Source organism: Sparus aurata, chromosome 19, assembly GCF_900880675.1.
Source record: "Sparus aurata chromosome 19, fSpaAur1.1, whole genome shotgun sequence".
In the NCBI taxonomy this organism is placed as follows: domain Eukaryota; kingdom Metazoa; phylum Chordata; class Actinopteri; order Spariformes; family Sparidae; genus Sparus; species Sparus aurata.
In genome coordinates, this window is record NC_044205.1 from 17,873,478 (window position 1) to 17,900,571 (window position 27,094).

The following is a 27,094-nucleotide window of genomic DNA, read 5'->3' on the forward strand; positions in this document are numbered from 1 at the left end:
GACTTAAAAAACACGTGACCGTCTAAAGAGCGCCTCTGAGCCCGTCCGGAAATGAAACTCTCACCTTAAGTCACATCCACATCCAGAGTGTCATGTGTTGGAAAGGGATGGCTCAGGCTGTTGCACTCAAATGCTATATGGACCAAGTTTATTAACTGAGAGCAATCCAACATGACAAACTCTGTAGTGAGGGCTATAGACTCACTTTTGTTGAAAAAAGAAAAAAAAAAGCCTCATATTCTCCTCAGAGTAGGAGGTGGAGAGAGGATGGGGGATGTTCAAACAGGAGGCTGCATCAGATGATTTCGCATATGGCAGGCAAACAGACATCGGATTGGATTGTCCTGGAAGAGAGGAGCATGTGTTTGGCTCATCCAGTGGCTTTTAATAGTGACTGGCACATATTGTCGGGCTGCATTGCCGTTATGTGTGTGTATGTGTGTGTGTGGCTGCATGCCTCATGCAGCTTCCAGAAATAGAAAGCAGGGCAAATTGTGAGCAGAGATGAGCGCCAACTGGGCCACACTGTCTTCAGGCGAGAGTTTCCCCAAATATTTATTTGTTGTGATTAAAACACACACCACTGAATCTTCTTGACTCTGGGGCAGCACAGATTGAAGCTTGCGTCTCTGACAGTGTAGTGTTCAAAAAAGTACATAGCTCTTGCTCGTAACACTTTTGCTCATCGTGTTTCTTAGTTTAAAATATAATATCACAGGGCTTTACAAATGACTCACACCGCTGCTGTCAGTTGTTTGTTTTCATGGATATTCTGCAACATGGAAGTGTTTCAGTTACGAGATACACTTGTTTCCTTCTTGTTTGTACCAGAACACTTAATGTGGGGCTTTCATGGGGACTTTTTTGGTTTCATAGGGTCTAAAAAAGTGTACAAGCATGTTTAGCACTGCTATATTTAACGTGCAGATGGATGTCGAGGGGTGCTCTTGTATGAGTGTCAGTCAGTAGGTACATGTGTTCTCTCCTGGATTCTCCATGCTACCTTTACTGTAATCTCTTGGGGCTTGACCTCTTGATTCTTTGTTCGAATTAGCGAGCTGCACATCCCTGTTGATGACGTCTGCTGCTACCAATCTGTCACATTTACTCACACGCTCTCAAACACATTCATGCACAGACTTTAATTTGTTTGTATTTAAAATGATCATATATACTCAACAAATAAATATTTTTATCGTGTTTCTAATAACACCTTTTACACCTGAGTACTCACAAACACATGTTATATTATATATACTAGAGGAAAAATAATTCATCATTAGTTCACAATATAAAATTAACAAACTGTAATTAAGATGCCTTACAGTATTTGCAGATTGTCTTTGACATTTAACATTTAACTTATTTAAATATAAGGGCGCTTCTTGTCCCAGTGTCGGTGTGTCATGGCAGTGTTTGTGCGAGTCATGCAGCTCAGCCAACTGTCAACAATGCATCTGCTTTGGGAAGATAATGACTCGTCGTCATGGCTGCCAAGCTACTGAAGATGCCATTTGGGAGATAGCGGGAGGCCTAATAAATTGCAGCATGGAGGTATTTACAGAAATTGGACACTGGGGGGCACTCCTGGGCAAGCTACAAAGATTTGATAAAGTCCATGTCTGTGTGCGACTCCTCAGGCTTGTATTTTTCATATGCAGGCATGAATCTCATCTCGCTATTAATGCTACCAGAGACAAATGCAAACACATTTACAGTCCACTTATTGGCACATGGATGTGTTGTATACGGTATGTGTATACTGACTTGTTGTCTTGTGTGTGTTGTTTTTTCCCGCCGCGGCCTCTCTGGCGCCCACAGAGCAGTTAGTGTTGACCACCATTAGGCAGGAGGCTTCTGAACTACAGGACCCAGGCCAAGGCGCCGCCGCTGCCATGCGTGCCTGCCTCACAGACAGGTTTGACAAAAGTGAGTTTGCTCGAATTAGACTGGATGACGCCCTATTTGTGTCCGGAGTCCGAAGGTGCATGCGGCAATGCGCAAAGGCTAGGAGCAGGTGTCTACCAACCCCCGGCCCTCAAGAGCTACAATGTCTAGTAACTTACTAGAATGCGCTCTGGTTCTTGTCGGTTAAGACATGATATTACTGCTGTGGACTCTGAATAAAGTGTAGCTCCTCTGGGCCTGGAGTGATGAATGTTGAACACGAATTAATCCACTCACTGCATGTGCTTTTAGACAGTGGGGTGAGCACTTATGTCAAACCATGGTGATAAAGCAATATGCATTGGGGTCTCTGAGAAAAAAACTTTGAACATGAATACACAGGCATGCTGCAGAACACAACTCATGCATGTACGGACATGGCATGCCTGAAAGGAGCATGTACATGAACACTGCTGCATGCATGTGTGACACATAAGTGACTGTCAGCTGGATTTAGAGAGGAGCCAGGGGAGCAGCTGCATGTCGGGACCTTGCATGTTTTATGTCATTAAAAGTTGTGTGTCCACCTGTGTGTGTGTGTGTGAGAGAGAGAGAGTGTGCGTCCATAATGCAGTATCAGTGTGTGTGTATGTATTTACGCATATGCATACATTATTGTAGCGTATGTTTGTGTGCGTGTTGCGGACTCACCTGTAGGATTATCAGGCTATGGCTTAGCTGCAGGTGAAGTTGCAGAGCAGACACAGAGGGGATTATCATTGCTCGCTCACTTGGCTCATAAGAGGCTTTCTCGCCTTACTTCCTACTCTGTTACGGTAGCAAATGAACCCACTGGGACCGCTTGAGACCAGGTCAGCCAGGACCTGCATGTAGGACCTGCAGGTCACCTCGGAGACCGGGACAGCCATGGGACGCAGGGGTCAACCAAGCAGAAGATGCTCAGTTGGTAATGCTTTACTGACCACACAGGAGGATTGTAGGATGGACAGGGGAACACAGGGGAGGATGTTTTATGTTCTGTACCACGCTGGGGTAGATTATGCATATTTTATGCAATATACTTCGACTTACCATGCACATTCATCAGCGCAAGTGCATTTGCATCTAAAATGTTTTGACAGTTCTTCGGATAATAAAATTGAGAAAACAGCCAGAGTGTCTGTATTCGGCATGGCTTGTGGGGGTGAGAGCGCTTCGACAGCTGTGGATAATTGTAGCTGCTCTACTATAACTGCTGTTATGATTAGTAGCTATTTCCTTTCTGGCTCATTTAATCCGTGGGCCGGGTGTTTGGAAGACCCTATTAGACATGATTGAATTAAACGCGTAAGCATCTCAAGACCTATGTTTGTGCCATTTAAAACACAATTCTGGCAGTCGCACTAATTGACACTGCCACTGAGGGAGACATCGTGATAGCGGCTGACATGCGAGTCGTTTGTTGAGTGAAGGCGGGATCCCAGCAACAAGGCAGAGTGTCTGGTGAAATATGCTCTGGACATACTGGAAATTTTAGATGTATTATGCAGCCTGTCGCCATCCATTATTGAGTAGCCTAGCCTGCTTTTTAACAGTTAAACTTTGGCCCCATGCCAGGGTAGCTTGGGCACAGCCCAAAACACAAAGTCAGCACCCCATATTAAGATTTTATGAGGCTCGTTATGAATTAAATCTTCTTCAAAATAATATGTATCATGGATTTAACTGCACATTGCCCTTGTTTTGCTTACTGGAACAGATATTATTTTTCTGTACACTGCATGAAGGGCTTAATAGGCGGTTAATGACATAGGTATTCACATTGGAAACAGAGAAAAAAAAGGGCTCTTAAGCTTCTCTACACAATGGAACAAAGTTTGGGTAATTAATGCATATGACTGTTTTTAAGAAATGGAGCACGTCTTGTTGAAGTCTCACCAACCAAATGGGTAGCTGGTGGTATCTTGCTAGCAGGGAATGAGATCGTAGAGTAGAGTGTTTGTTTGAGGTCGGATCAGTCTAGTCTTACCTGTTCTGGCTGCAGGTTATCAGACCAATGTGGTACCTGTCCGTCTAGCCCGGGTGCTTCATGTGTAATTGACCTGGCCTTGCTCTGCTGGGGTTTTGTTGCTGACTCATCGTAGGTGCATCAGTAATGAGTTACGGAGGTGACTGCGTCTCTACTCCATCAGAGATGAGTAACCGAGGCATTGATCTCCTCACAAATGAATCAGAGCTGAAGTGGACTGCTGAGAAAGACATTATTGATCTGCATGGAAAGCTAGAGGGGTTAAAAAGTGGAGGTAGGGTGCAGTGGGTGGTACAGTAAATAGTTCAACAAGAACAGAAACAAGCAACACGGCATAGTAAAGATATCATGAGGGAGAGAGAATGGTGTTTAAAACAAAGGAGAATTGCTTCATGATAGTGAAAGAAAAGACGACATTACAGGTGACAGTGTGCCCTCACATACCTTTAACCTTGTATCATCCTTAGTCATTTCCTTACAATCAGTAGTTATCTTGATTGACCCCAGAGCAGTTCGCAGTGTGGAGTGCTGAGCCATGATTGTGACTTATAGCTCTGCTAGGTCTGGTCCGGAGGTAATAGCCTGGTCAGAGATATAGAGATAAGAGATGGCTGCTTATTATCATTTTGCTTGTATAGACTTTGACCCTTGCTCCCTGCTTTGTGCAGACACATTGTGGGCTGGTGTGGAATAGCACTAGACTTGGTCTGAGTTTCCAACTGTGTTCAAGCTCTTTTAATGTAAAGCAGGTTTTCTCTGTAAAGGAAGAATGGCAATGAAGTAAACTACGATTAAAAATGAAACTCAATCTTGCCTCCCCTTTAACTGCACTCAAAAATGATCCAATTATCGTAGCTGTTTCCTGTAAAATACGCTACTTAAGGACTCTGAATAGAAAAATGGAAGACTGATGTGTCGATAGCAATGATGGCACATGTAGTAGATAAGCCTGACTGGCTTATGCCTGGGTCATTTTACAATTCCTCGCCTGCTTTAGATCAACAAGCTCTGCTTGAGTGGAATATAATGATATTAACTTAATTTTGGTTATCGATGAAGGGAGAGGATTACCTGTCTATTGTGAGCGCGACGTGCTGCAGAAAGAGAGATTCAGGACTGCGGAAATTCAATCTGCTGAAGCCTGGCGGTGCTTATTCTTTTCTTAATTATTTATGCAATTAGCCTGTCCTTGTTTTCACTTACAGACACACACAATGTGCAGATCCCCCCCAAAAAGATATATAAGTATCAAATCATTCCAGAATTACAATAATCCCATAACACATGTCAAAAGTGCCTGTTGTAATATTGTAGATGAGCTCACTGTGTAATAACAATTGAGCACCACAGGCGTGCTTAAAGGCTTTGTGGCTATGGTGTTATCAGAAAACCGAGGCAACCCAGATAAGCAGTAGGCTGCCAGAGTCATAAACTACTTCTATGCGAGCTGACAAGGGACAGAGCAGAAACCTGGAGTGGTTGAACGCTGCTGTTGGACAACCATCGGAGGGAAAGCGACATGAAGTGATCTCCTGATGGATGGCTCCTGCCTCATGGATGTCATTTGACCCATCTGTGGCTGACCGCAAGACCTTAAGGCGATATCAGGCTTCTGGCCCTTTAAAAGCGGAGCCCCGGCTTTCCCCCTCCGCAGCACTGAAGGAGCTCCATATGGCTTCCTCTTGTTGTCTGGACTTGCAGCAGTGAGCCGCTCTGCATTAAATTTGCAGGGAAGAGATCGTCCCAGTCGTGCCCGATAAAAGGCTTCCCGAGGCGGCAGGTGACCAGATGACACGGCGGCGGAGCTCGGCGGTCCAGCATCTTTCACCAGGACCGGGAGCTTCCTCTTCAGCGAGGCCGACGGAGGAGAGAGGAGGCACGGGCGCGCTGCTTCATCCGTCCTCGCCCAGGTTCGCTCGTTGTTGTAGGCTACCAGCTGAGTAAACTGTGGCGTCCAGATCTGTTTGCACTGCTCTCACTTCGCCCCCTTCACGTCCCCGCTGAACTACACTTACTATCCCCGCGGTTAGGCGCACTCGAGGATGAAAAATGCCCCGGTCCCGGAGCTCATGCGGGGGTGAATGAGCGGAGATCACGACGCTGTAAAATCGTTGGAGATGACAAAGCCAGGTTGGCGGGGAGGCAGGGAGTCTGCAGAAGAAGCGTGTTGCATCCTCCTCTGTCACTTTTAAAAATATAAATTATATGTGCCTATGGCTTCACGACAGATGTGCGTCCGGTCTTCTCTGTATTACATGAGCAAGTTGACGTGCTGATAAAACAGACAAACCCGGTGTGTTTGTTCGCCATTGTGCATCCCTCAGCACATCCATTATACGCGGGGGGTCCCGTGGGCGTCGCGAAACGCGCGTGTGTGCATCGACGGTACCTGCATAATAATACTGAAAGACAAGGGGGACTGTTTATAACGGGAAACGTCATTGAATCGACCCCGCTGGCTTCAGCATACATCAGCAGACAGTAGCCTCTAGTACTAATTGGTCGCCTTCGCTTTTGAACTGTAAACCACGTCTCCAGTCTGTGTCTCTGTCTCTCTCTCCCTCCCTCTCTCTCTCTCTCTCTCTCTCTCTCTCTCTCTCTCTCTGTCTCTCTGTCTCTCTTTCTGTGTCTCGTCTGTCTCTCACTCACACTCACTCAGCCTCGCCTCTCTCCCATCAATCCAACGGTGCAGGACCTGCTTGCTCCTCCGCCGGTTACCGCAAGGCAGATGATGAGATGTCCGGGACCACTTCCCAGGCGGATCCCGTAGACGCCACGGCGCGGACGGTGCTGCTCAACCGGCCCCAGAATACCAAGTTCTGCGACAACCACGTCAGGTGGGTGCATTTGACGAACTGCACGTTTTGCCGGGATGCATGTTGTGTGGCGTGTATGCACTGAAAGTCTTTATAAATAGCAGCCTTATTGATGAACAGCCAGCAGAGAGACATATAGGACCACGAGTTTTAATCATATCAAAATATACACGTCTCTAGACCTGTAAAAACCTCTGCTCATCTTATCTGACAGTTTTTCATTATTTTGTGTTTGTTCAGAGAGTGATACGCTCATACAGACTATATTTACTTTAATATATTTTCTTTTGCCTGTAGCTTTTCCATGGAGGTCACAGTGCAGGGTAGGCTTCTAGGGATTAGCTGTCTTACCATGGACACTCCGGCTTCATTGATATTTGCTCACAGCGGTTTACACCCATGTTGTCGGGTTGAAGGACGTTACAGCCTGTTTATATGTTTATCTTCCCGGCATGCCATGTGCTCCAGTTTGGACTTCGGACCACTGAGGTTTCTCTCTTTCTATCTATCTCTCTGTCACTTTTATTTATTTTTATTTTTTTGAGTTGTTTTTTTTTTTAAACCACAGCAATGTAAAAGATCTTGTTTAAGTTCAACGAATACTACAGGCAAACTCTATTGATAAGGCTTTTTAATAACTCATCTATTAAGTTTGCAACTCTGCAGCAGTGGTCACATAAGGCTGACATATATCACTGCCTGAAGTCCACCTGAGAATCTCAAAGGAAAAGTGCTTGGCTTTACAACTTAACATGGCCGGGTTGCTTAATCAATGCGCCCTCATGAATATTTAAGACTGCCAATAAAAGTAAAGTAACCACACTTACATATGTTTACATAAATCACAGAAATCGCCTTAACTGAGTCTATCTGGTGCTAAAGTGTGTCTTACGTTGGTGTTGTTTGAGAAGTCCCAGCGGGTCACGATAGTATGAGTGGTCCTGATTTTCACACAATATAAGCTGTCTGATCTGATTCTCAGACATTGGTCAAAGGCTGGAAGTGTGATTTTTGTAATCATGGCTGTCTGTGGTCTGAGCAGCTGAGGCAAGAAGTGGATTACAAATCTTGGACCACGCTCTTTAAGGATATTAATATTTCAGGTTGTGCTGGTGTGTCTTGGTTGCCCTCTGTGGTTAAACTCTGAGCAGCCGAGTGGATTTCCTGCTTGCATGCAGTCATCTGTCATAGGAAGGATCATGGGCACGGCCAAATGGCACGTACTGCAGTGGAGGAGTCTCCCCTTATCAACATCCCAGCTGTCGTCGGCATTTCTATTGGCTCAGTTGTGGTCATAAATACGAAATCACAGCCAGGCTAAAAGTATTAGAGTATGATTCAGACAGATGCCAATTTGATTAGTCTCCTAATTCTTTACTTTTTATTATTCTTATTTGTATTTACAAACTATGCCTGGCGCCATAGGGACACCAGGCTCATGTTCTCATGAGTTAAAGGCTTGTCATTAGTCAGTTGACATTCAGTGGTCTGCCATTATTGTCAGGAGATTCGATTTCACTTTTAAAAGAGCCTATTTCAGCGCTACAAATGAGATAAAGGCGGGTTCTGCCCGGCTCATCTGATTGGATCACATGTGGTGCTCTGCCCACGCTGCATGCTGATTGGAGAGTCAAAAGCACTTTCGCTCCAGAGGCATGCCCTTCGATGTTCCTGTGTTCCTGTAAGTCTTTAGTTTATGTTTTAAAGGTTCAATATCCCTATTGATTTTTTAGAGATTAAAGCCTTGTAGCTTTTATCTGTACACTCAACTCACCTCCTCTCCACTCCCTGTGTCCTTCACGTCCATATTTTATATCATGGAGTTGTTTTCCTATAACCTGAGCATTAGTACTACTCTGCTGCGCACAAATGAAGCAAAGTGTTGCAAACCTGCTCCATTATCCTTGAACATGATCATTTCTTGTCCGGATACTACTCCACTCAGAGGGATGACTGCTCTCTGACTTCAGCCCAGTGTTTTCTTTTGGCCTATAAGTTCATGAAGAATACTGGCCTTTTTTTTTTTTTTAAATAAAAAACATGATGAAGCCACACAGCAGCAGGAGAGAAACACCCCTGCAGCTAACAGCTGCTTACACCACCAGCAAGTTGGACATCTATAGTATGAAAAACAACCCAGCCAGATGTTTTTTTTTGCCCCTATTTTCTTTTATGCTTGGTGCAGTGGTGTGTGTGTGTGTGTGTGATTGTCGTGTGTGATTGTCGTGTGTGGAGTCTGGTATCACTTGTCTTTGATTAGATTAAGGCAGCTTTATCTGCTGGATCATAGGTGTAGTATCACCAACCCTGAGGAATCTCGAGCATGAGGGTCAGGACATTGAGTGTGTGTGTGTGGCAGCTGTTACTACACTGTTTTGTGTGTAATGTCCTGCTCTTTGTGGTTTTGTGTCTGTGTGACTGGCAGATGGAAAAAGTGGCTGTGGGTTAATCTCCTAGGAGCTTGTGAACTGGTTTGTGAGGCGTGTGTTTGGCCATTTAGTGCGTTCTTGAAACATTCACCAATGTGCACTATCCATTAATCGAAAGCCATTGCAGAAGCTCTTACTTTTCACTCAGGCCACACAGGAAAAAACAAGGCCGACCTTGACTCAAAGGTTGCCTCTTTTATTTTATTTTTAGCATCTCTAAAAGCTCTTACGGTAGCTCCCCGCTATAGCGAGGCTAATCGATAGAGTTGTCTGATCAATACAGTTGACAGACAGGTTGAGATGCCAAGGATTCTTGCACCTATTATCTGGGGTGCCGAGGCTACATTTGGATAGGTGGGTTAAATATATTGGTCTACTTATAGGTCTGCCGGTGTGCAGCCCATAATAGCTCTGTTTGTCGTCTGCTGAGCACAATTAAGTTTTTTGAATAGATTTTCAAGTGCCACATCATAGAAAGGTCCCGTGGAGACTCCCGTTATTCTGCCTTTATGCTAATGCTGTTCGAGAGTGTCAGTGTTGAAAATCGTTAGCAGACAATGTATGCACGTATTCCTACTTCTGCTAAAGCTTCTTTGTCTCTGCCTCCATCTTTCTGAATGTAAACACATAAAGTTCTCTCCTTGTCTTCTCCTGCAGTACCACCAAGTATGGGGTGCTCACTTTTCTCCCCCGGTTTCTGTATGAGCAGATCAGGCGGGCTGCCAACGCCTTCTTCCTGTTTATTGCACTCATGCAGGTAAACCCCACACATACAACGGCACGGTGTTTTGTTTGTTTGGTTTCACTTTGATTCCCTGGCCCACACAGATCCGTCAAATGTTTGTTTTAGATCATTCCAGGATTCCCACGTATCCAGCTGTTTTTGAAATACTGAGTTATGGATCATTTCTAGATGGCAAAAACTTTGGTAAATTCAACCAGAAAGCAAGATAGAACAGAATACAAGATAAATATGAATAATTCAATTTTTACAAATGCGTCACATCACAGGGTTGTGCCAGAATTAATATATATCAACATGTATTTATCAGATATTACTAATTTACTAATTTGCACAATTGAATATTACATGTTGTTTTATGCCTTATTTTCCTGACATTTGTGTAGTTCTTTGGCAACTTAATTATTGATACTAGGAAGAAATTTGATCAAAGAAGATGATCCCTAATCCCACACTGAAGTCGCTACCTGATTGGTCGAGAGCATTTTCTTTCTTTTTTTTTTCTCTCACCATGTTCAAATCATCATGCTAACATGTCTCTGTCCGACCGTCAAGTATTCCTAAATACTGCAATGTTGAAATAAATGTTCTGTCTTAATGGCTCTGCTAACAGTCTGAGTGTTCAAACTCAACTAGTTATTCTGAGTAGCTAGCCTTTGGCCTTAATGTAATAACTGTTTATCTGTGCCATTACTGTAATGGACCATTATGGATGCTTTAGGCTACTCAACATTCGCTAGTAGCAATGATATCCGAGTGCTGCTTCTCTTGACTCTCCTCAGCAAATCCCTGATGTATCACCAACCGGTCGCTACACCACGCTGGTCCCACTCATCTTCATCCTCACTGTGGCCGGGATCAAGGAGATCATAGAGGACTATGTGAGTACCACAGCGTAACTTGCAACATGGGCAGAGGTTACTGCTTTTTGTTTACTTTTAAAGTGTCTGAGAGAGGGACTTCATATGGTTATCATTATCTGTGTCTTTACAGAAAAGACACAAAGCAGACAACACGGTGAACAAGAAGAAGACAACAGGTATGGTCTGCATGTGTGTGTCCTTGTTAATGTGCATCATCTGTCTGTGATTTTTCCATGAGTGTGCTTGTGTCTATTTGTGTGGGTTTTGTTTTCCTTTCATGGCTGAGTGAATAGCTGTTGTCTGTCACTCACTATAGTGCGGACCCCAGACAAAAGTTTAGTCGCTATGAATACTGTATGAGCGCTGCTCTATAGGCTGACTGATGGCTGTGTTGTCCTTGTCTCTCAGTGCTGCGAAACGGAGCCTGGCAGACGATCATCTGGAAACAGGTATCACTATCATCACAGACCTCATCTATGTTGCTGTGTCGCTCATCACTGGTCTTGTCATTCTCTTTGCTTCGCTCGGTCTTACAATGCAGTTTAATGTACTTTATGGCATGCGTGATTAAAAATAATATATCAAGCGTTTGAGAAAATGTATTTTGATCACGGAGAAGATAGTAAGTAAATTAACAAACAATCAAGTAAAATAAAAAATACGACACAACTACATGTCCCATAGTTTTGCGTTGTCTTAGAGGAGTTGCATTTCTTTCTCAACTCCACCTGTCGTGTAGTGATTTCATAGTTTCTCGTCTCCGAGTTTCCAGGATTTTCTTGAGTTCTGCCGCTTGTCGTCACTCAGTCTGTGTTTGGTCAGGATCTGTCTGCTTTGGATCCCTGACAGTAAAAAGATACTCTTCCAATTAGTATTGATGTTTTAGGACCCGATAACAATTGAGTTTGCTTGTTGCTCTTTGGCTTGAGTTGTCCAATATTCCACACGGGCACGTCTTGTTGGTTAAATTATTAGATTTTCTCTGTTGGTCCGCAGTTCATCTGAACCCCTCAGTCTTATGACCTGCTTATTGCCAGTGCAGTCTCTGCCAAATTAAAGTTACCTGCATGAAATGAACCCCGGGTTGTCTCAGTACGATGCATGTTCATGGTGCAGTATGTTTTCTTGAGATCTGGTATTCCTCCTGAGTGTACTCATTAACTGAGCTCCAGCTGTGTACAGTCTTGCTCCAGCAGGTCAAATCAAATCAAACTTGAGTCCTTTTAATATGGGGGACAAAAGTGTAGAGTGGGAATTAGACCCCTTTGTTACCAGGATCAGAACAGGTGAAGGAATTTGTTCAGAGCTGCCGTGTTAACTCAGTAAGTCGTTTCCCTAAAATGGCTATTTTAGTTGAGAGGAGAGCTTTTGGTGCACAATTCACAGGACTTACTACATAATTTGAGTTAAACGTGCTAAGATTCCCCTTGAGCTTCCTTTGCCCAAAGGAACGTCAAACATCGGAACGCATCGGTAATGCAGCAGTAAACATTCTCTGGAACCAAGCTAATGATGTGTGTAGGAGTCAACCTTATCTCTGTACTGGGAAAACAAGTCCATGGCACAAGATATCAGGACAACAAGCAACCTGGAGAGATGCACTGAATAGTTTACACCACATCTGATGGCACGTACTGGCTGTGTTCGAGCTTGTCTGTCTCCCCTGATTAGGCCAGCTCCATTTTTCAAACCTCATTTTAAATTTTGGGTTTTTTTTATAGTGCTTCTGTATTTGTAATTGTGTAATCCAAAGGATGTTTTCTCTTTTGTGTGTTCAATTGTATATATATTGCTATTAAGTGTCACAGTATTTTTACCGGGCTTTAAAAATGGAGAAATCTACAGTTTTGTAAGGCTAAGATTTTCTCTCCCTGAACTGAGTTAAACTGTGAACTCTTCAACTTCACCTCAGTTTCCTCCTCCTCTTATTCTTTCTCTTATCTGCATGGTCTTTATGTCTTATCCTGGTCTGCCTTTGTTGCAGTCCTATTTGAACAGTTTAAGCTGTACACTGCTGTGCTCACTGTCACTTTATCTCAGGTCTCCCTCTCTTTCTATTGGCTGTCTCTCAGTTGGTCACTTATTAACTTGCATCCTGTTTCCTCTCTATGTCTTCCTCCCTCACCCCTCCTATTGCCCCTTACCCTCTGCCTTAACACCCTCCTTTCTCCCCACCATTCTTTCTGGCACGCTGTTGCACTGCTGCGTCCTGGCCACAAGGTGGCAGTAGGAGACATAGTGAAAGTCACCAATGGCCAACACCTTCCAGCTGACATGGTTATTGTGTCCTCCAGGTCAGACAACGTGCTTGTGTGTGTGTGTGTGTGTGTGTGTGTGTGTGTGTGTGTGTGTGTGTGTGTGTGATTGTTTGGGCACATTTATGTACGTTTGTCTGTTTATGTACATGTGTTTTAATGATGTATTTGTGTTATGCTACTTGCATGTAGAGATGGAGAAACCAGCCGATGGTTAATAAGAATAACAATATTGAAAATGTTATTAGTACAAACAATATTTCTTAATCGATTGTTCAATATTCAAAATTGTCATCGACTCATTTTCTTTTGATTGATGGATGAATCATGTTAAGCACTACAATGTTTTGATGCAACTCTGCCTCTTCTCCACAGCGAGCCACAAGCCATGTGTTACACTGAGACGTCCAACCTGGATGGAGAAACCAACCTGAAGATCAGACAGGTATGGCACAGGAGCAAATCTCTGTTTGTCAGATTTCTCAGTGGATTGATAGATTCTGCAAATGGTCAATGGACCAATATAAAACCTAATATAAAGTTAAGTTTAGATACAGTATTTGTTTACTTTATCAACTGCGATGTTAAGAAGCTGCTTGCTGACTTAAAAGGAGGTTAGTGATCTAAATGGAGTAGAAGGTTGGTGTTGTTTTAAAAACATCAATCCCTGTTCACTAAAAGTGCTCCCTCAACAGACTTTCCTTGACTTGTCTTGATAAATTTTTTTCAGGGTCTCACGCTCACTGCTGGTGCTCAGTCCTTGGAGGATTTGATCGCTCTGTCTGGCCGTCTGGAGTGCGAAGGCCCCAACAGACACTTGTATGACTTCACTGGTACACTGCGGCTGGAAAACCAGAAGTAAGACACTCACATACTGATCAGTTACTGATTGATGCTAGCATTTGCATTGTCAGTATTATAGGCTAAATTTTCTCTGAACTTGTTAGTTAATAGTATCTATCGTTATAGTCTACAAAATAGTCTATAGAATAGACCTGGCCAAGACAGAAGGATAGAACTACTTACATATCATAAATCTGATAGTGATCTCATCCAGCACAAAAAGAGAATGTTTAAAAATCAGGAAAAGTTTAGCCTGTCATATTTAAACATTTGCATTCGTCATTAATCAAAAATGTATTGATTTAAAAAGGGTTTTATAAAATGCAAATACCAGATGACAACTATGTTGATGAATGTTCTCAGTCATCCAGCACATTGGAATTCTAAGTGCTATATCGCAGGCAACTGGACTTGACGACTAACTTTAAAATGCAGGTCGCCCCAAACCTGCATTAATATATAATGTTTTGTTGCTTATCACCTCTCTTGTTCTCCTCAGTCCAGCTCCTCTGGGTCCAGACCAGGTGTTGCTGCGTGGCGCCCAGCTCAGAAACACGCAGTGGGTTGTGGGAATTGTTGTCTACACTGGCCACGACTCCAAGCTGATGCAGGTAAACCTATTATCTTGTCTGAATTGAGTAGACTGTGTGCACTGTGTCTTTTTTCAAAATGCCTGACAGCAAAGGAATTTGGGGTTTAATTTGATGTTTTTTTTAAATACTTTGAATCTTCTTCCTTTGTTAAATTCATAGGAATAGTTTAGAGCTTTTAATTGACTGTATGGTGGAGCACATCCAAACTGAGTACTTTTAATCCTCCATCCCAGTGTTTGGATTGCTGACACATTCTTCTGCCAAAAATGATTTAAAAAAAAGCTTTAATGTTAGCTTTGTGTTTGTTACTGTGTATGCCTAATTAAATTAGTGAGGCAGACATGTTTAAAGGGTGTTGCAAGTGGAGTTTTTCTCTCCAGGGAAACCAGTGTAGCACAATGAAACTTACTTGATTTTTTTTGTGTGTGTTTTTCAAGTTTTTAATTAGTTGTATTCATTGACCTCTTCACCTCCCAGAATTCCACCAAAGCACCGCTGAAGCGCTCTAATGTGGAGCGGGTGACCAACATGCAGATCCTGGTCCTGTTTGGCATCCTGCTGGTCATGGCCCTCGTCAGCTCCGTGGGTGCTGCCATCTGGAACATAGAACACACTGAAGAATCCTGCTGGTACCTGTCCCGGGCTGGTGAGAACCCAGACACGTACCACATTTCACAACTTGAAACTAAATGAATAATAAGGAATAACGCACAATTTGAAGATCAGTGATTAAGTGAATATTGTGTGTTTGTGCAGGTGACATCTCCACTAACTTTGCCTACAACCTGCTGACATTCATCATCCTGTACAACAACCTGATCCCCATCAGCCTGCTGGTCACTCTGGAGGTGGTCAAGTTCACACAGGCCCTCTTCATCAACTGGGTACGTGTGTTTTTTTGTAATCCATATTGCTGTCTTAATGTATGTACTAAAATATTCCTGATCGCTTTGCTTGTGTTTTGTTTTCCCCCTCAGGACGTAGAGATGTACTACTCCGAGACGGACACACCGGCCATGGCTCGAACGTCCAATCTTAATGAGGAACTGGGCCAGGTCAGTTCCTACTCCTCCTTATAATCAATGACTATAGACTAGAAGTCGTAATGCCCAAAATAACATGCCTGGCAAAACTGTCTGAGTTTACTTTTTTATGGTTTATTGTCTGTATTTTCCAGGTGAAGTACCTCTTTTCCGACAAGACAGGAACCCTCACCTGTAACGTCATGCACTTTAAGAAGTGTACCATTGCGGGGATAACATATGGGTCAGTCATCTATTTTTTGTATTCATCTTATTTGTTAGGTCTATCTCTGAAAGTAGCCACCTACTAAAATCTGGCTCAGAATGCCACTCAGTTCACTTTTAAATGAATTTCCTTTAATCCTTACTTGTTAAACTAATTAATGTCTTAGACTAACCAGTAGTAACGAATCAGCTGTTATCTTGCATGCATGATCAAATGAACTAAACAACTCATCAACTGATTCCTTTTGCAAAACAACCTCATTCATCACTGCAGCCACTTCCCTGATCTTGACTGTGATCGTTCAATGGAAGACTTCAGGTTTGTGACCTTCTCCTCTGCCCTTCTCACCCGTCTTCCCCTGTCTAATATTCTTCTCTTCTTTTGAAGCTCTCCATGCTTTGAGAAATGAATGTACTGTGCATGCTTCGATCATCTCTTTTTCCCGTATTCTAGCCTGCAATGCTCTTTGAATGCCAAAAACTAAAGTAACTCCAGTCGTAAATAGCCTTTTCTTGTCTCACAGCAATCTGCCGTCCAGCAGCAATAACTCTACAGAGTTTGACGACCCAGCTCTTATCCAGAACATCGAGAAGAATCATGTAGGTGTCTCTGAAGCTCTTCTCATATTTATTTATTATAGCAAACCTACTCTGCCCAAAAGGGATTACAGGATGCTGTTATAAACCACTCTGTTTGTTTGTACGTGTTCAGCCCACGTCACCTCAAATCTGTGAGTTCCTGACAATGATGGCAGTGTGCCACACGGTGGTCCCAGAGAGAGAGGAAAACCAGATAATTTACCAGGCCTCTTCGCCAGATGAAGGAGCGCTCGTCAAAGGGGCCAAAGGGCTCGGCTTTGTCTTCACTGCAAGAACCCCGCATTCAGTCATAATCGAAGCTGTAAGTGTGTGTGTGTGTGTGTGGTTTACTGCTATAAGAGCTGCTTTTTGTAAAGTTAGGAGCTGACATTTTATCGTGTGTTTCAGAGGGGAAAAGAGATGAGCTATGAGCTGCTGAATGTGCTGGAGTTTTCCAGGTAGCACTCCCATAAATGTTCTTCTCAGTCAGTAAATAACTCCGTAATATAAGACTGCTTCGAAACTAAACCCTCTGTTTCCTTTACAGTAACCGCAAACGTATGTCTGTGGTGGTCAGAACCCCCGACAGGAAGCTACGGCTGTACTGCAAAGGAGCTGTATGTTTATCTCATCATGATTTTTTACATCAGGCTTCTGAACGTCTTTAAACATTTTTTATTAAATGCTGAATTTTGCATTTTGTCGTCTTGCAGGATAATGTCATTTTTGAACGTCTGACTGAGGCGTCCCAGTACAAAGACCTAACTATTGCTCATCTTGAGCAGTTCGCAACTGAAGGTAAGAAAAAGGAAAAGAGACACAGGGAGACGATGTGATGTTTGAGTGTCTCTCTGTTGTTTCTTTGACTGGATATCCGTTTTTCATTTCTGTTCTTTCCGCTTCTCAGCGTTCCACCTGACAAACATTTTCAGACTGCTCCCATTTTGATAATAATAATCCATTCCTGCTCCATGATTGCACTGACTGATCGTCTTGTCCTCCTCCCATCTGTCCAGGCCTGAGGACTCTGTGTTTTGCCTATGTGGACCTGGAAGAAGAAGCCTACCAGGAATGGCTAAAGGAATACAATCGTATCAGCACAGTGCTGAAAGACCGGGCCCAGAAACTAGAGGAGTGTTATGAACTGCTGGAAAAGGTAAACACACCATCGCTTTTCTCTGCAGTGATATATAATGCTGGCCTCTGATTTTATAAGAGATGTATTGGTGAAAATGAAGTGACCGGAAGTCTCAAAATATCTTCGTTTAAAGAGTTAAACCAGCTAAAAAAAATCTCTACAGCTTCAAATAATCTGACTGAGCAATAACATTTCCAGGGAGGACAGATTCATTTTTTTATGAATTTGCTTTTGTAGCAGATATACACTCAATAGAATTATGTACAGATTGATTGAACTCAAAGAAGTGACCTGAGAGAACCTAAAATCCGGCCTGCCACATACTAAACTCACACAAACAAACCCATCCTTCATGTTTGCCAGCAGGTGGCAGAGTGGCTCCACTGATTCCCACCCTTCAATAAACACAGTCCTCCTTCATTACTCATCACAGCTCATAAGCTGCAATACACAGTCACATTTCTGTTTAAGGTGTCTTTTCTTTTAGCAGAATGTATAGGTTTGATGTTGAAATCTTGTTGGTCAGAAGGCTAGCAGTGAATGGGTAAAAAGTGAACGAAAGACTTCAGAGATTCTGGTTGAGGGGAAATTCAGAGAAGCGATGAACTGATCGGTGGGAAAACCGAGGATTTAGCATAGAGAGCCGAGGTGAGAAAACGAAGCGAAGAGGGGAAAAAAAGAGGAAGCAGGAGGCGGAGGAGGAGGGGGAGCACAGACTGGGAGACCACAAGGGTAATTACCTGCACCGGCCTGCCAAAAGCCCCATAAAACTGGAGTCAACAACACAGTAGTGTTAACTTGTGTGTCTGTGCGAGTGTTTGTGTGTGCGTCCGAGTGTGTCTAATGAGGGTACACATGCATTTAAATGCTGAACAAATTAAAGCAAGGGGGGAAAAGGTAATGGGTTACTTTTTGGCTCAAAGACAGAGAGTTGGTAGAGAGGCCCAAACTGAGCTGCAGCATCCACTGAACTGAACTCGCTGGCATCGTTCTCATCTTTAAATTAGACATGGATGATGTTCTGTGGAGAGAAAGAGCCCTCACATACAGGCTGGAGATGTCTGACTCAATTTGTAGCCTGAATATGATTGTAACCAACCCTCCAGTTTTATGCAATATTTTGTCCTCATTTTATTTTTCTTTATTTTACTTTTCTGGGGATTTCTGTCTGAATCTGTTACGTCTTCTGTTCCACCAACAGAACTTAATGCTGTTGGGCGCCACAGCCATAGAAGATCGTCTCCAGGCTGGCGTGCCAGAGACCATCGCCACTCTGATGAGGGCTGATATCAAGATCTGGGTTCTCACTGGGGACAAGCAGGAGACTGCCATCAATATAGGTGAACACATTTCAAAATAAAAACAGTGGACAAATGCGATTTTAAATTGGAAAGTGAGCGCAGTGATGTAGGCAAATCCAGCAGTTATGTGGAATTCCCCATATCACTGCAGCCTGCTGTGGAGCTGAATAGGAAACTGTATGTATTGTGGAGTCAATTAAATCATGGCTGGAAGAATAGCTGCCCTTATGCACGCTGTGAAATGCCAGACATTTCTCCAATCTCGAAATGTTCTAATGGCGAGTGGACACAAAAGCTGCACAGCAATCACATTAGTGTGATGGTTTGTCTTGGCAGTCATGAAGGAAGTTGGTGGCAGATGTCCACAAAAACAAGACATGAAAAACAACACTGTCTGAGTAAACACCTTATTGCCAAGTTGGGATGTCTTATGGCACTTTTTACACATCTTTATGTGACCGAGCTGCGCACTTTACCTGTATTAGTATCAGAAGTAAGGGTGTTCTTACTGACTAATTCCCCTTAACGTTTAAACATGAATTAACAATTTAAGAACATTAAAACATTCAGAAAATCAAAATCAAAATTGAGCCCTAACTAATCCACATACTGTGTGTGTGTGTGTGTGTGTGTGTGTGTGTGTGAATATATATATATACATACATACATAAAAACAAACATACATACATACATACTATGTACTTTATATTAAATCCTAGGCACAATAGTTAACTATTGTTAACTATTTATAAAGCAAGATTTACTAGGAATACATGACATTTCCAATTTAAATGTGTCCAAAAAATATTAAGTTTGGCAGACTAGTAATTGTATTACAGACCCAATAAACATATTATGATGTCTGGAGGCTGATTGAGGAGAATGGATTCAGTTAGCTGTGTTCAAGAACGGAGCAGGTTTTCGCGAATCCAGTTGTACTCAAGCTCAAATCACAAGTTTTTCAACTTTGTTTTGAGTACGAGTAAATCTAATCCCCCTCCCACCCCCCATCCTGTACTTTCTACTCGCTGTTTCTCAGGTTACTCCTGTCGCCTGGTGACACATGGCATGTCCCTCATCATCGTCAACGAAGACTCTTTGGATGTGAGTACAGCCTCTTCTTACTCCGTCTGACGAACCGCTTATCGCTTTGTACAGTATTGGGGATTAATGTGTGTGTTTGTGTGTGCACAGGAGGGAGGGCCGTTATGTGGTGGGGTCTTAAGCAGGTTACTGTGGGAACTAGGGTGTGGTCCACAGCCAGATTGGTGGGTGGGGCTCTTTGTGTGCTCACAGGTGCAGATAATTAAAGTCTCTGGTGTCCCTTTGGAGAAAGGGATGAAATGAGACAACCTGAACTATCACTTCTTTCCTTCTGTATCTTTCACGACATCACACACAGTGCTCCATTTTATGTACAGACTGTACATTCAGTCTAGCTGTGTTCTTTCTGCTACTTAGCGTGAGATCTGAGGCATCCTGTATGTCCAGATCCAATTTCTCCCCCAGTTATGTGTTCTTTGCATTCAGGTTTAATGTGTGACTTCTTAGCTTAAGTGGCTTGATTACTGTCATGTGTGTCCGTATCTGTCTCTTTCACACACTCCCCGAGGCCCACATGTGTGCTCACGCTCAAACGTTTACACACTCACGCGCACACAATCACAGTGTGTTCCCTTTTACAGTTTGTTTATATGTGAGACTGGGGGGATTATGCCTCATAAATTTTAAGCGTCTGCACTGTGTGTGTGTGTGCTTGTCTATGTTTGTTTATGGGTTTTGTGTGTGAGTGCAGTGTTTGTAGGCCCAAAGTGTGTGTAAAACTTTGATGGCGAGACATCTTTGTTTACATTCATAATCTTCTTGCTTTTGTAAGTCATGGTAGATGGTGGGCGTTTTCAACTGTGAGCCTTTAGAGTGATTTTATTAGCCTTTAGCATGATCAACATGGCGCTAAAGACCTCTGTAGGGTTAAAATTGCTTCCAATTGGATTTCCATGTAAAATGATTTTAAAGTTTGTCGCGGTTTTAAGTTTAATTGCACTACTTCACACCTATAATCACTTTGCCTCCCCATATTTTGCCAATTCCTAGTAAAAGAAATAGTTGTGATGTCACGTTAACATGGAAATGGTTAATGTGGACATGGTGTCTGGGAGCTCCCAGACTTTGGGAACTGCTGGTCAAAAGCCAGACAGCGTGCAAGGCCACTTAGACACTAAGTAAATTGAGTTACAGAGGGTGAACATTTAATGTCAAGGCAGTAAAGGTACTTTAGAATTTAGAGTATGGAAGTTTATGCAGTTAGCCCATAAGTGGATCGTTTTTAATACTGTTTGGAAGATTCTCTTAGCAGCCTGTCCACCTTGTTTGATCACATACTTTTCTGTTCTAGTAAACAGTTCAAAGCATGATTGCCGGCCAGTCAATATAGCCTGGGTCGGAGGATGAAACATTTGGCTCGGGTAACAGCTGATAACATTAAAAAAGTTTCTGCAGTGCCCTTATTGCTTATACATAGTTGAGATTCTTGTCTATAAGCTTTAATTGCAGCCATAGGGAACGTTTCGCCTGTCATCCTTGAAGAAACTCTGCCTGGAGATTAAACGTACATGTACAGCAGGCAGGTCCAATAGCACACAAGAGAAGAGCTTTTGTTATCAGAAGGTTTGAGTATTTTTCTGCACCTACACGCCAGAAAAGAAAACATCTCTTTTACAGCTGAATGACTTGTAATGAGGCAGGATGTACTTTAGCAGTGAAGGATTTAGATCATTGCTGAGAGGTGCTGTCTAAAGACGGGGCAGTACAAACAAAACCGCTGCGCCAGGAAATGGTGAGTGAAGTGGCTGAGCTGATCAAGTGAAACGTTTTTTTGAAAGGGCACATTTTTGTCTTTCTATCATCTTGGGTTGAATGAAAGTGAATGGCTGCTATAAGTAAGGAAAGTTCCCTGGCATGTTTAAATCCACAAAATATTTTTAGAGGGGAAAGACGACAAAATTGAATGAACACTCTCTATGATTTCAATTATTCTTAATATGATTTTGTGTGCTGCAGTTTTAGACTCTCTTCATGCCAAATGCAGACAGACTTTCCATTCAGTACACTCCATTTAGCAGCAACTTTAAACAACTCAGTGCAGTAGGGAATCCATCTTTCGTCTTGACCTTAATACACAGTGAAGGCAAATGCCCAACCCCTGCTGATGTGTCCATGAGCAAGTTTTTGAATCTGCACAAGATCCAGGAGGTGTGTTATTATTGCTGGAGAGGTTTAAGATTAGATACGTTTTTATAGTTCAAAGAGTTCCTTGGTGAAGTGGTTGTACTAACGCATTTCTATAAAGCCAGCAGAGAAAGAAAAAGTCGAGAGGGACAGCTGTTTGACATCAAACATAAACCATGAGTCACGGGTTGAATTTTTTCATGTGATGAGTGCATGATCTACACTATGCATTAGAGCCTAGGGCACAAATATGAGACAGAATAAACAACCTGACAAACAAAGCCCAGTTACAAGTAGGAATAATGAACACTGATTCACATCCCCTTATACACAATCACGACATCCAACAATCAGATATTTGTCACATCAGTTATTCAGTATCCTCTTGCTCCTAAACACCATATCAATAACTCGACTTGACATTTGTTCTTAAGGGTGTAAAAGAAGAAACATTCTCTCTCGTGTGTGAATGTAGGGGGCTCTGGTGTCACAGTCATGCCTGTCGACAACTTCAGAGAGCTCCGTTTGTGACCGACCGATGGTCGGCTCGGTTGAAAGCGACACTGTCTTCAGAGTAAAACTTATCTTGTGCTTAAAATAGCTCACACTGGCTCAGCTCCTTCATGCATGTGGGCCTGTGTGAAAGAGCAACCTGCACGTGAGTGAAAACAGAAGCCACTTATCAAAATCACACCTAGAAGATGACCTGTTGCCCCCATTTTGAAAAATGTGTCCCCACTTTTTCGCTCTCTCTATCGCACCCAGTGTGAAGTTTGGTCTGTGCAGTGGATCCTGCCAGTCTTGGCAGCAGATGCAACCCCCCCGAGCCTCCCCTCCCCTGCCAAGCCCATTCTCCGCTTCATGTCTCCTTCACACTACTACCTCCACATCTGTCAGCACTCTCTCCATGCACAGGAAGCGACTTCACACACATACCCAAATGTGTGTATGTGTGTTAGACGGGGAGAGCATGAACAAGCGTCGAAATATGTGTGTTTATCCCAGTGGAAGCGCAGAAGTGTGTTTGCGAGAAAAGTAGGGGAAGTGTTTATTGTACTTCATGTTGGAGACGAACAATCTGGATAGAGAAAGAAGAAAAGAGAGAGATTTGGCTGAGCCATGTGAGGGCGACGAACGAGTGGTAATGTGATCTCCTTTTGGTGCTCCTCCTCATCAAAACAAACCCTGCGAGCAATGCCTCCTGGGTAAACGGTTCGCGACCGCCGAAGCTGTGACAAGCACCATCTGTCACCTTCAGATCAAATGCCACACACAGACTGACACAAGTCTTTGCCCTGTCTCCTTCTGTTTAGTCAACACTCATACACAAGCGTACAAATGTAAAGTCTGCTCTCTGTCTTCTGTCTGCCTAAATCACACACACATATGCGCATACTGTGTTTATCTAAGATGCAGTGGCATGAGATGATCACTGATCAGCTTGATAGTTCGGAATATACATTACATCTGACTTTCCCACAATCCCCCTCTCCCCGTCATGCTGCCCGCAGTACAACCCTTAAACAAACAGCATCTCTCTTCTGCTCATTAATCATCTTTAGGCACACACATGCTCGCACACATGCATCCACATTTTTTAGTGCCTCAACTTGCTCTATTGTTCTGGCATTTTTCAATTTTTATTAGTTTTTTACACATCAGGCCTCCCACTGTTGAGTCCACATGTCTGTCCGTGTCTATGTGTGTGTGTGTGTGTGTATGTGTGTGTGTGTGTGTGTGTGTTTCTGGCTCCGGCAGCAGAGGATGTGGGTGTTTGCACAGATGCACAGTCAGATAATTAAACGGTATATTAAATCTCACTGGTGACAGAATCTGCACTTCAGATATGAGCGTGTCTTTCTCCGCCTTCTTTTTCCTCCGCAGCTCTTTCTCTTTTCCCTTTCCCTGAGTCTGGTTCAAACTCCCTGTCCCTCATCGGTCTCTTATTCTTGGTACCCTTCCTCATTTATCTCGCTTAGTGCTTTTTTTTGTATATTTTAAACCTTGCCTATGTACATTTGTCAGAGTGGCACTAGCGATTGAGCTCTCTTTGAAAAGAGAGGGTGGTCTGGAGCGGATCAAAATTTGGCTTACCCCATCCTCAGTTTGTACATTTATACTGTATATAGATAGGTATCTGTATGTGTGGGTGTGTGTTTGTTCTTTTACGTTTTATGGTAAAGTATGCAATAAGAGAAGGCGACCTGCTGTATCTCAAGCCGCCCCATGCCCTGCCTATTTTGTGATCCAAATATAAACCTGATAAAATTCCAAGCAGAAGGGCCTGTGAACATGGTTTACAAAGTCTGTGTGTGTGTGTGTGTGTGTGTGTGTGTGTGTGTGTGTGTGTTAGTGTTTCTGCCCTCTTCAAGCTCAGATGCATATGAAAAATAAACATTTAGTTTGGAACCCAAAAATGCCTGCTAATGAGATCTGTCATATCGCAACTGGTGCAATCAAAGAATTAAGCAATTTTTTCCTCTGAGGTCTCCAAAAATAGCAGGTAATTTAGCGTGAGAAAGAGGAAAGTTACATAGTAATGGATTTTTCTTTTGGCTCCATGGCTGCACTCTTTGAGAAAGTGTTAACAGATCATAGTGGACTTTGTAAGCTGTTTCTTTTCATGTAGAGTCGGCATTCTTTGTCATGAGGTTACACTTAGGTCTGGATTTGCCGTACTCTACTTAATAGTGGCCTGTTAGCTTTAAGCACTAACTAGAGTTTGTACCTTCGTAACCTTTTTAATCTTCTACAGCTCCCTGCAGACTTAGCCTGGTTATTATCCCTGGTTATCTTAGCCGCCGCTAATGCATTGACTGGACCTGCTGTGACAAGTCGCTGTGGTGTATTAGCACCTCACTGCAAGGCTGGTGATCTGTTTGCATTCACTTGGAGCCTCACTAATGTGTGCTGCTCTCTCGTTTAGTGCCTTCTGTAACGTGAAAATTACAAAAGTTCACCATCTAAACAAATCAGTATGGTATTTGATGCTGTCCTCTCTCACACCTGCGCATATCAGGTTGGATAGCTTCACAATCAAGCCCCATGCAGAAAGTTCTGCAAGACTGTGAGCACGAACATCCACCACCTCAAATATGTGTCATTGGTTTTATACAATCAGTTTTTCACTTATGTGTTGTTTACTTTGTGTGATGCTGCTGAAGCTCAAAGTGAAGCTGTAGTTTGTGTCCATTCCTCTGTGATGAGGTCAGGACAAGCTGGAGGAAAACTGAGGTTTTGTCAGATTTCTCATGTGTGACACATGTGCACTCACACACAACCCCTGTGCACTGACATGCAAGCAGACACACTTAAACACGCATACACGTGTTTCGGTCCTCTGTAAAAACACGTGCACATCACACACACACACACACATAGACAGTTTGAGTTTCAGAACTCTGACAACCTGTAATCTCCTTTAATCCTTTCATTATGTTTTTGTTTTCCTTTGCCCTGTTTGGGGGAAAAGGTGAATGCAAACAGGAATTCCGGCATACAAAGAAAAACACACAGCCCCAGGCTGAGAAAACAAGAACAGGGACACTTGTGTGTGTGTGTGGACGCATGTGTGCGTCGCTATTTGGCAAGAAGAGAGGCTGCATTGTATTACACGATTACGATTGTAATACATACATGTATACGTGAGCGTGTGTGCTCGCTGCGTTGTCTCGTGCACATGCTGATTGGCGGACAGAGGGGTCGTCTCTCCGCGGGTCACTGGCCTCTCAGGTCTGATAGCCGCCAATAACCCACTGTGAGAGACTGTGTAGATTATCAACAACGCCAAATTTTTAAATGTTTGTGCGCTTTCGTATCTATTATTTAGTCTTGCGTAGCAGATAACTATGTGGTTAGTTGCATTTCCCATGTTTCCACAAACAGTTCCTGTTATGGGGCATTTCATTCTGCCTCCGTCCTTGTTTATTATGTGTATAAGCAGAATTCCACATGTACAACCAACACAATTTTTCCTAGATAGACAGTTAGTAAGATGTTTTCTGCAGTTTTGGACAGCACTTGATGGATAAAACATTCTTGTTCCATCTGTTTAATGTCGGAGGGATTCAAAGAGGCTTTAACCTGAATTCACCTGGCGATCTCTTTAATGTAAGCAGCAGTAAAAAGTATGTCAGACCAGGAGTCGTGATAGATCTGAATTCTTGAGCTTGTTTTTTTTTTTTTTTTAGTTTTCCTACATGATTTAAGTTATAAGTGAAAGCTAAAAGCAGTTTCTTTCTATTTTTATTTCTTGTTAGATAGTTGAAATGAAGAACTCAGGTGTGTGTGTGTGTGTGTGTGTGTGTGTGTGTGTGTGGGCCTGACTGGTAGCATGTAGCGTGCCTGCTCCTCCACATGGAATTCATTATGACGCTGTGGGATGTTTATTTTCTCTATTAATCCCTGTTCCTCTATTATCAAGAGCTCCATCAAAACTGCCCCAAACTACTGCCCTGCAGGCAAGCTGGCTTCCAAACAAACCAATAGACACACATACACACAAGCACACACACATGCACACATGCTTTAACACACTGTTAAAAATGAATGATGCATTTTAGTCCAGCTCATTTATCTTTTTTCCCCTCTTTCCTCTTGAAGTGTGTGTCTCTTTTGCATATTTTCACCCTCTGTGGTGCGAAGTAAAGATTTAGGATTTCATGCCATGGTTCAACATGTCCCAAGGACCTCGCAGCAATAGCGTGTTGGGTTGATGTCTAGGGCCACTGTGAACTTTATGCTGGCATTCTTAATTGTTTAGTGTACACAGAAGCAAATTCTTTTCCTCCGGATGAAAGCAGCCCGTGCAACCAGGAGCACATGTCTCCCATTTACTGCCAGTGGTTTTGACCTTTCAACAAATTGGTCTATGTGTTTTGATGTGTGTGATTTGTATTTTCACCACTTTGTGAGGCCACAATGTCACCACAAAAACATAAAACCTGAAAATGAGGTCACTTGAAAGGACCGCTGCCAGATCTCATAAGAAAAAGAGTCATTTACAAAGTGAAATTACAGTTATGATTGGTAAGGGTGCAGATTAGGATTAAAGACTGTCACCAATTAGTGGTGAGGCTCAGGGTTAGACTGTACATCATTATGAGCAGTGATTTGTTCATGTGTATGTTGCTGATTTGACATAT

At 43.0% G+C, this 27,094-nt stretch overlaps 1 protein-coding gene across 8 annotated transcripts in view; it reads left to right on the forward strand.

Moving 5' to 3' along the window:
* The window catches only part of atp8a2 (ATPase phospholipid transporting 8A2), a 47,662-nt gene that overhangs the window by 1,007 nt on the left and 19,561 nt on the right, over window positions 1–27,094 (forward strand). Inside the window, exons 2-24 of one of the 8 annotated variants that reach the window (XM_030399087.1) lie at window positions 1,822–1,929; window positions 6,576–6,753; window positions 9,819–9,918; window positions 10,686–10,784; window positions 10,897–10,942; window positions 11,175–11,215; window positions 12,987–13,060; window positions 13,397–13,466; window positions 13,752–13,879; window positions 14,364–14,475; window positions 14,935–15,103; window positions 15,214–15,341; window positions 15,435–15,512; window positions 15,635–15,723; window positions 15,979–16,023; window positions 16,229–16,304; window positions 16,417–16,605; window positions 16,692–16,741; window positions 16,831–16,900; window positions 16,997–17,081; window positions 17,300–17,439; window positions 18,623–18,761; window positions 19,762–19,826. In XM_030399087.1, coding sequence (XP_030254947.1) covers window positions 1,822–1,929; window positions 6,576–6,753; window positions 9,819–9,918; window positions 10,686–10,784; window positions 10,897–10,942; window positions 11,175–11,215; window positions 12,987–13,060; window positions 13,397–13,466; window positions 13,752–13,879; window positions 14,364–14,475; window positions 14,935–15,103; window positions 15,214–15,341; window positions 15,435–15,512; window positions 15,635–15,723; window positions 15,979–16,023; window positions 16,229–16,304; window positions 16,417–16,605; window positions 16,692–16,741; window positions 16,831–16,900; window positions 16,997–17,081; window positions 17,300–17,439; window positions 18,623–18,761; window positions 19,762–19,826 — 2,279 coding nt within the window. Of the gene's footprint in view, window positions 1–1,821; window positions 1,930–1,967; window positions 5,827–6,575; window positions 6,754–9,818; window positions 9,919–10,685; window positions 10,785–10,896; window positions 10,943–11,174; window positions 11,216–12,986; window positions 13,061–13,396; window positions 13,467–13,751; window positions 13,880–14,363; window positions 14,476–14,934; window positions 15,104–15,213; window positions 15,342–15,434; window positions 15,513–15,634; window positions 15,724–15,978; window positions 16,024–16,228; window positions 16,305–16,416; window positions 16,606–16,691; window positions 16,742–16,830; window positions 16,901–16,996; window positions 17,082–17,299; window positions 17,440–18,622; window positions 18,762–19,761; window positions 19,827–27,094 lie in introns of those variants that run through there. The other 7 variants (XM_030399088.1, XM_030399092.1, XM_030399093.1 and 4 more) reach the window with 7 other exon arrangements.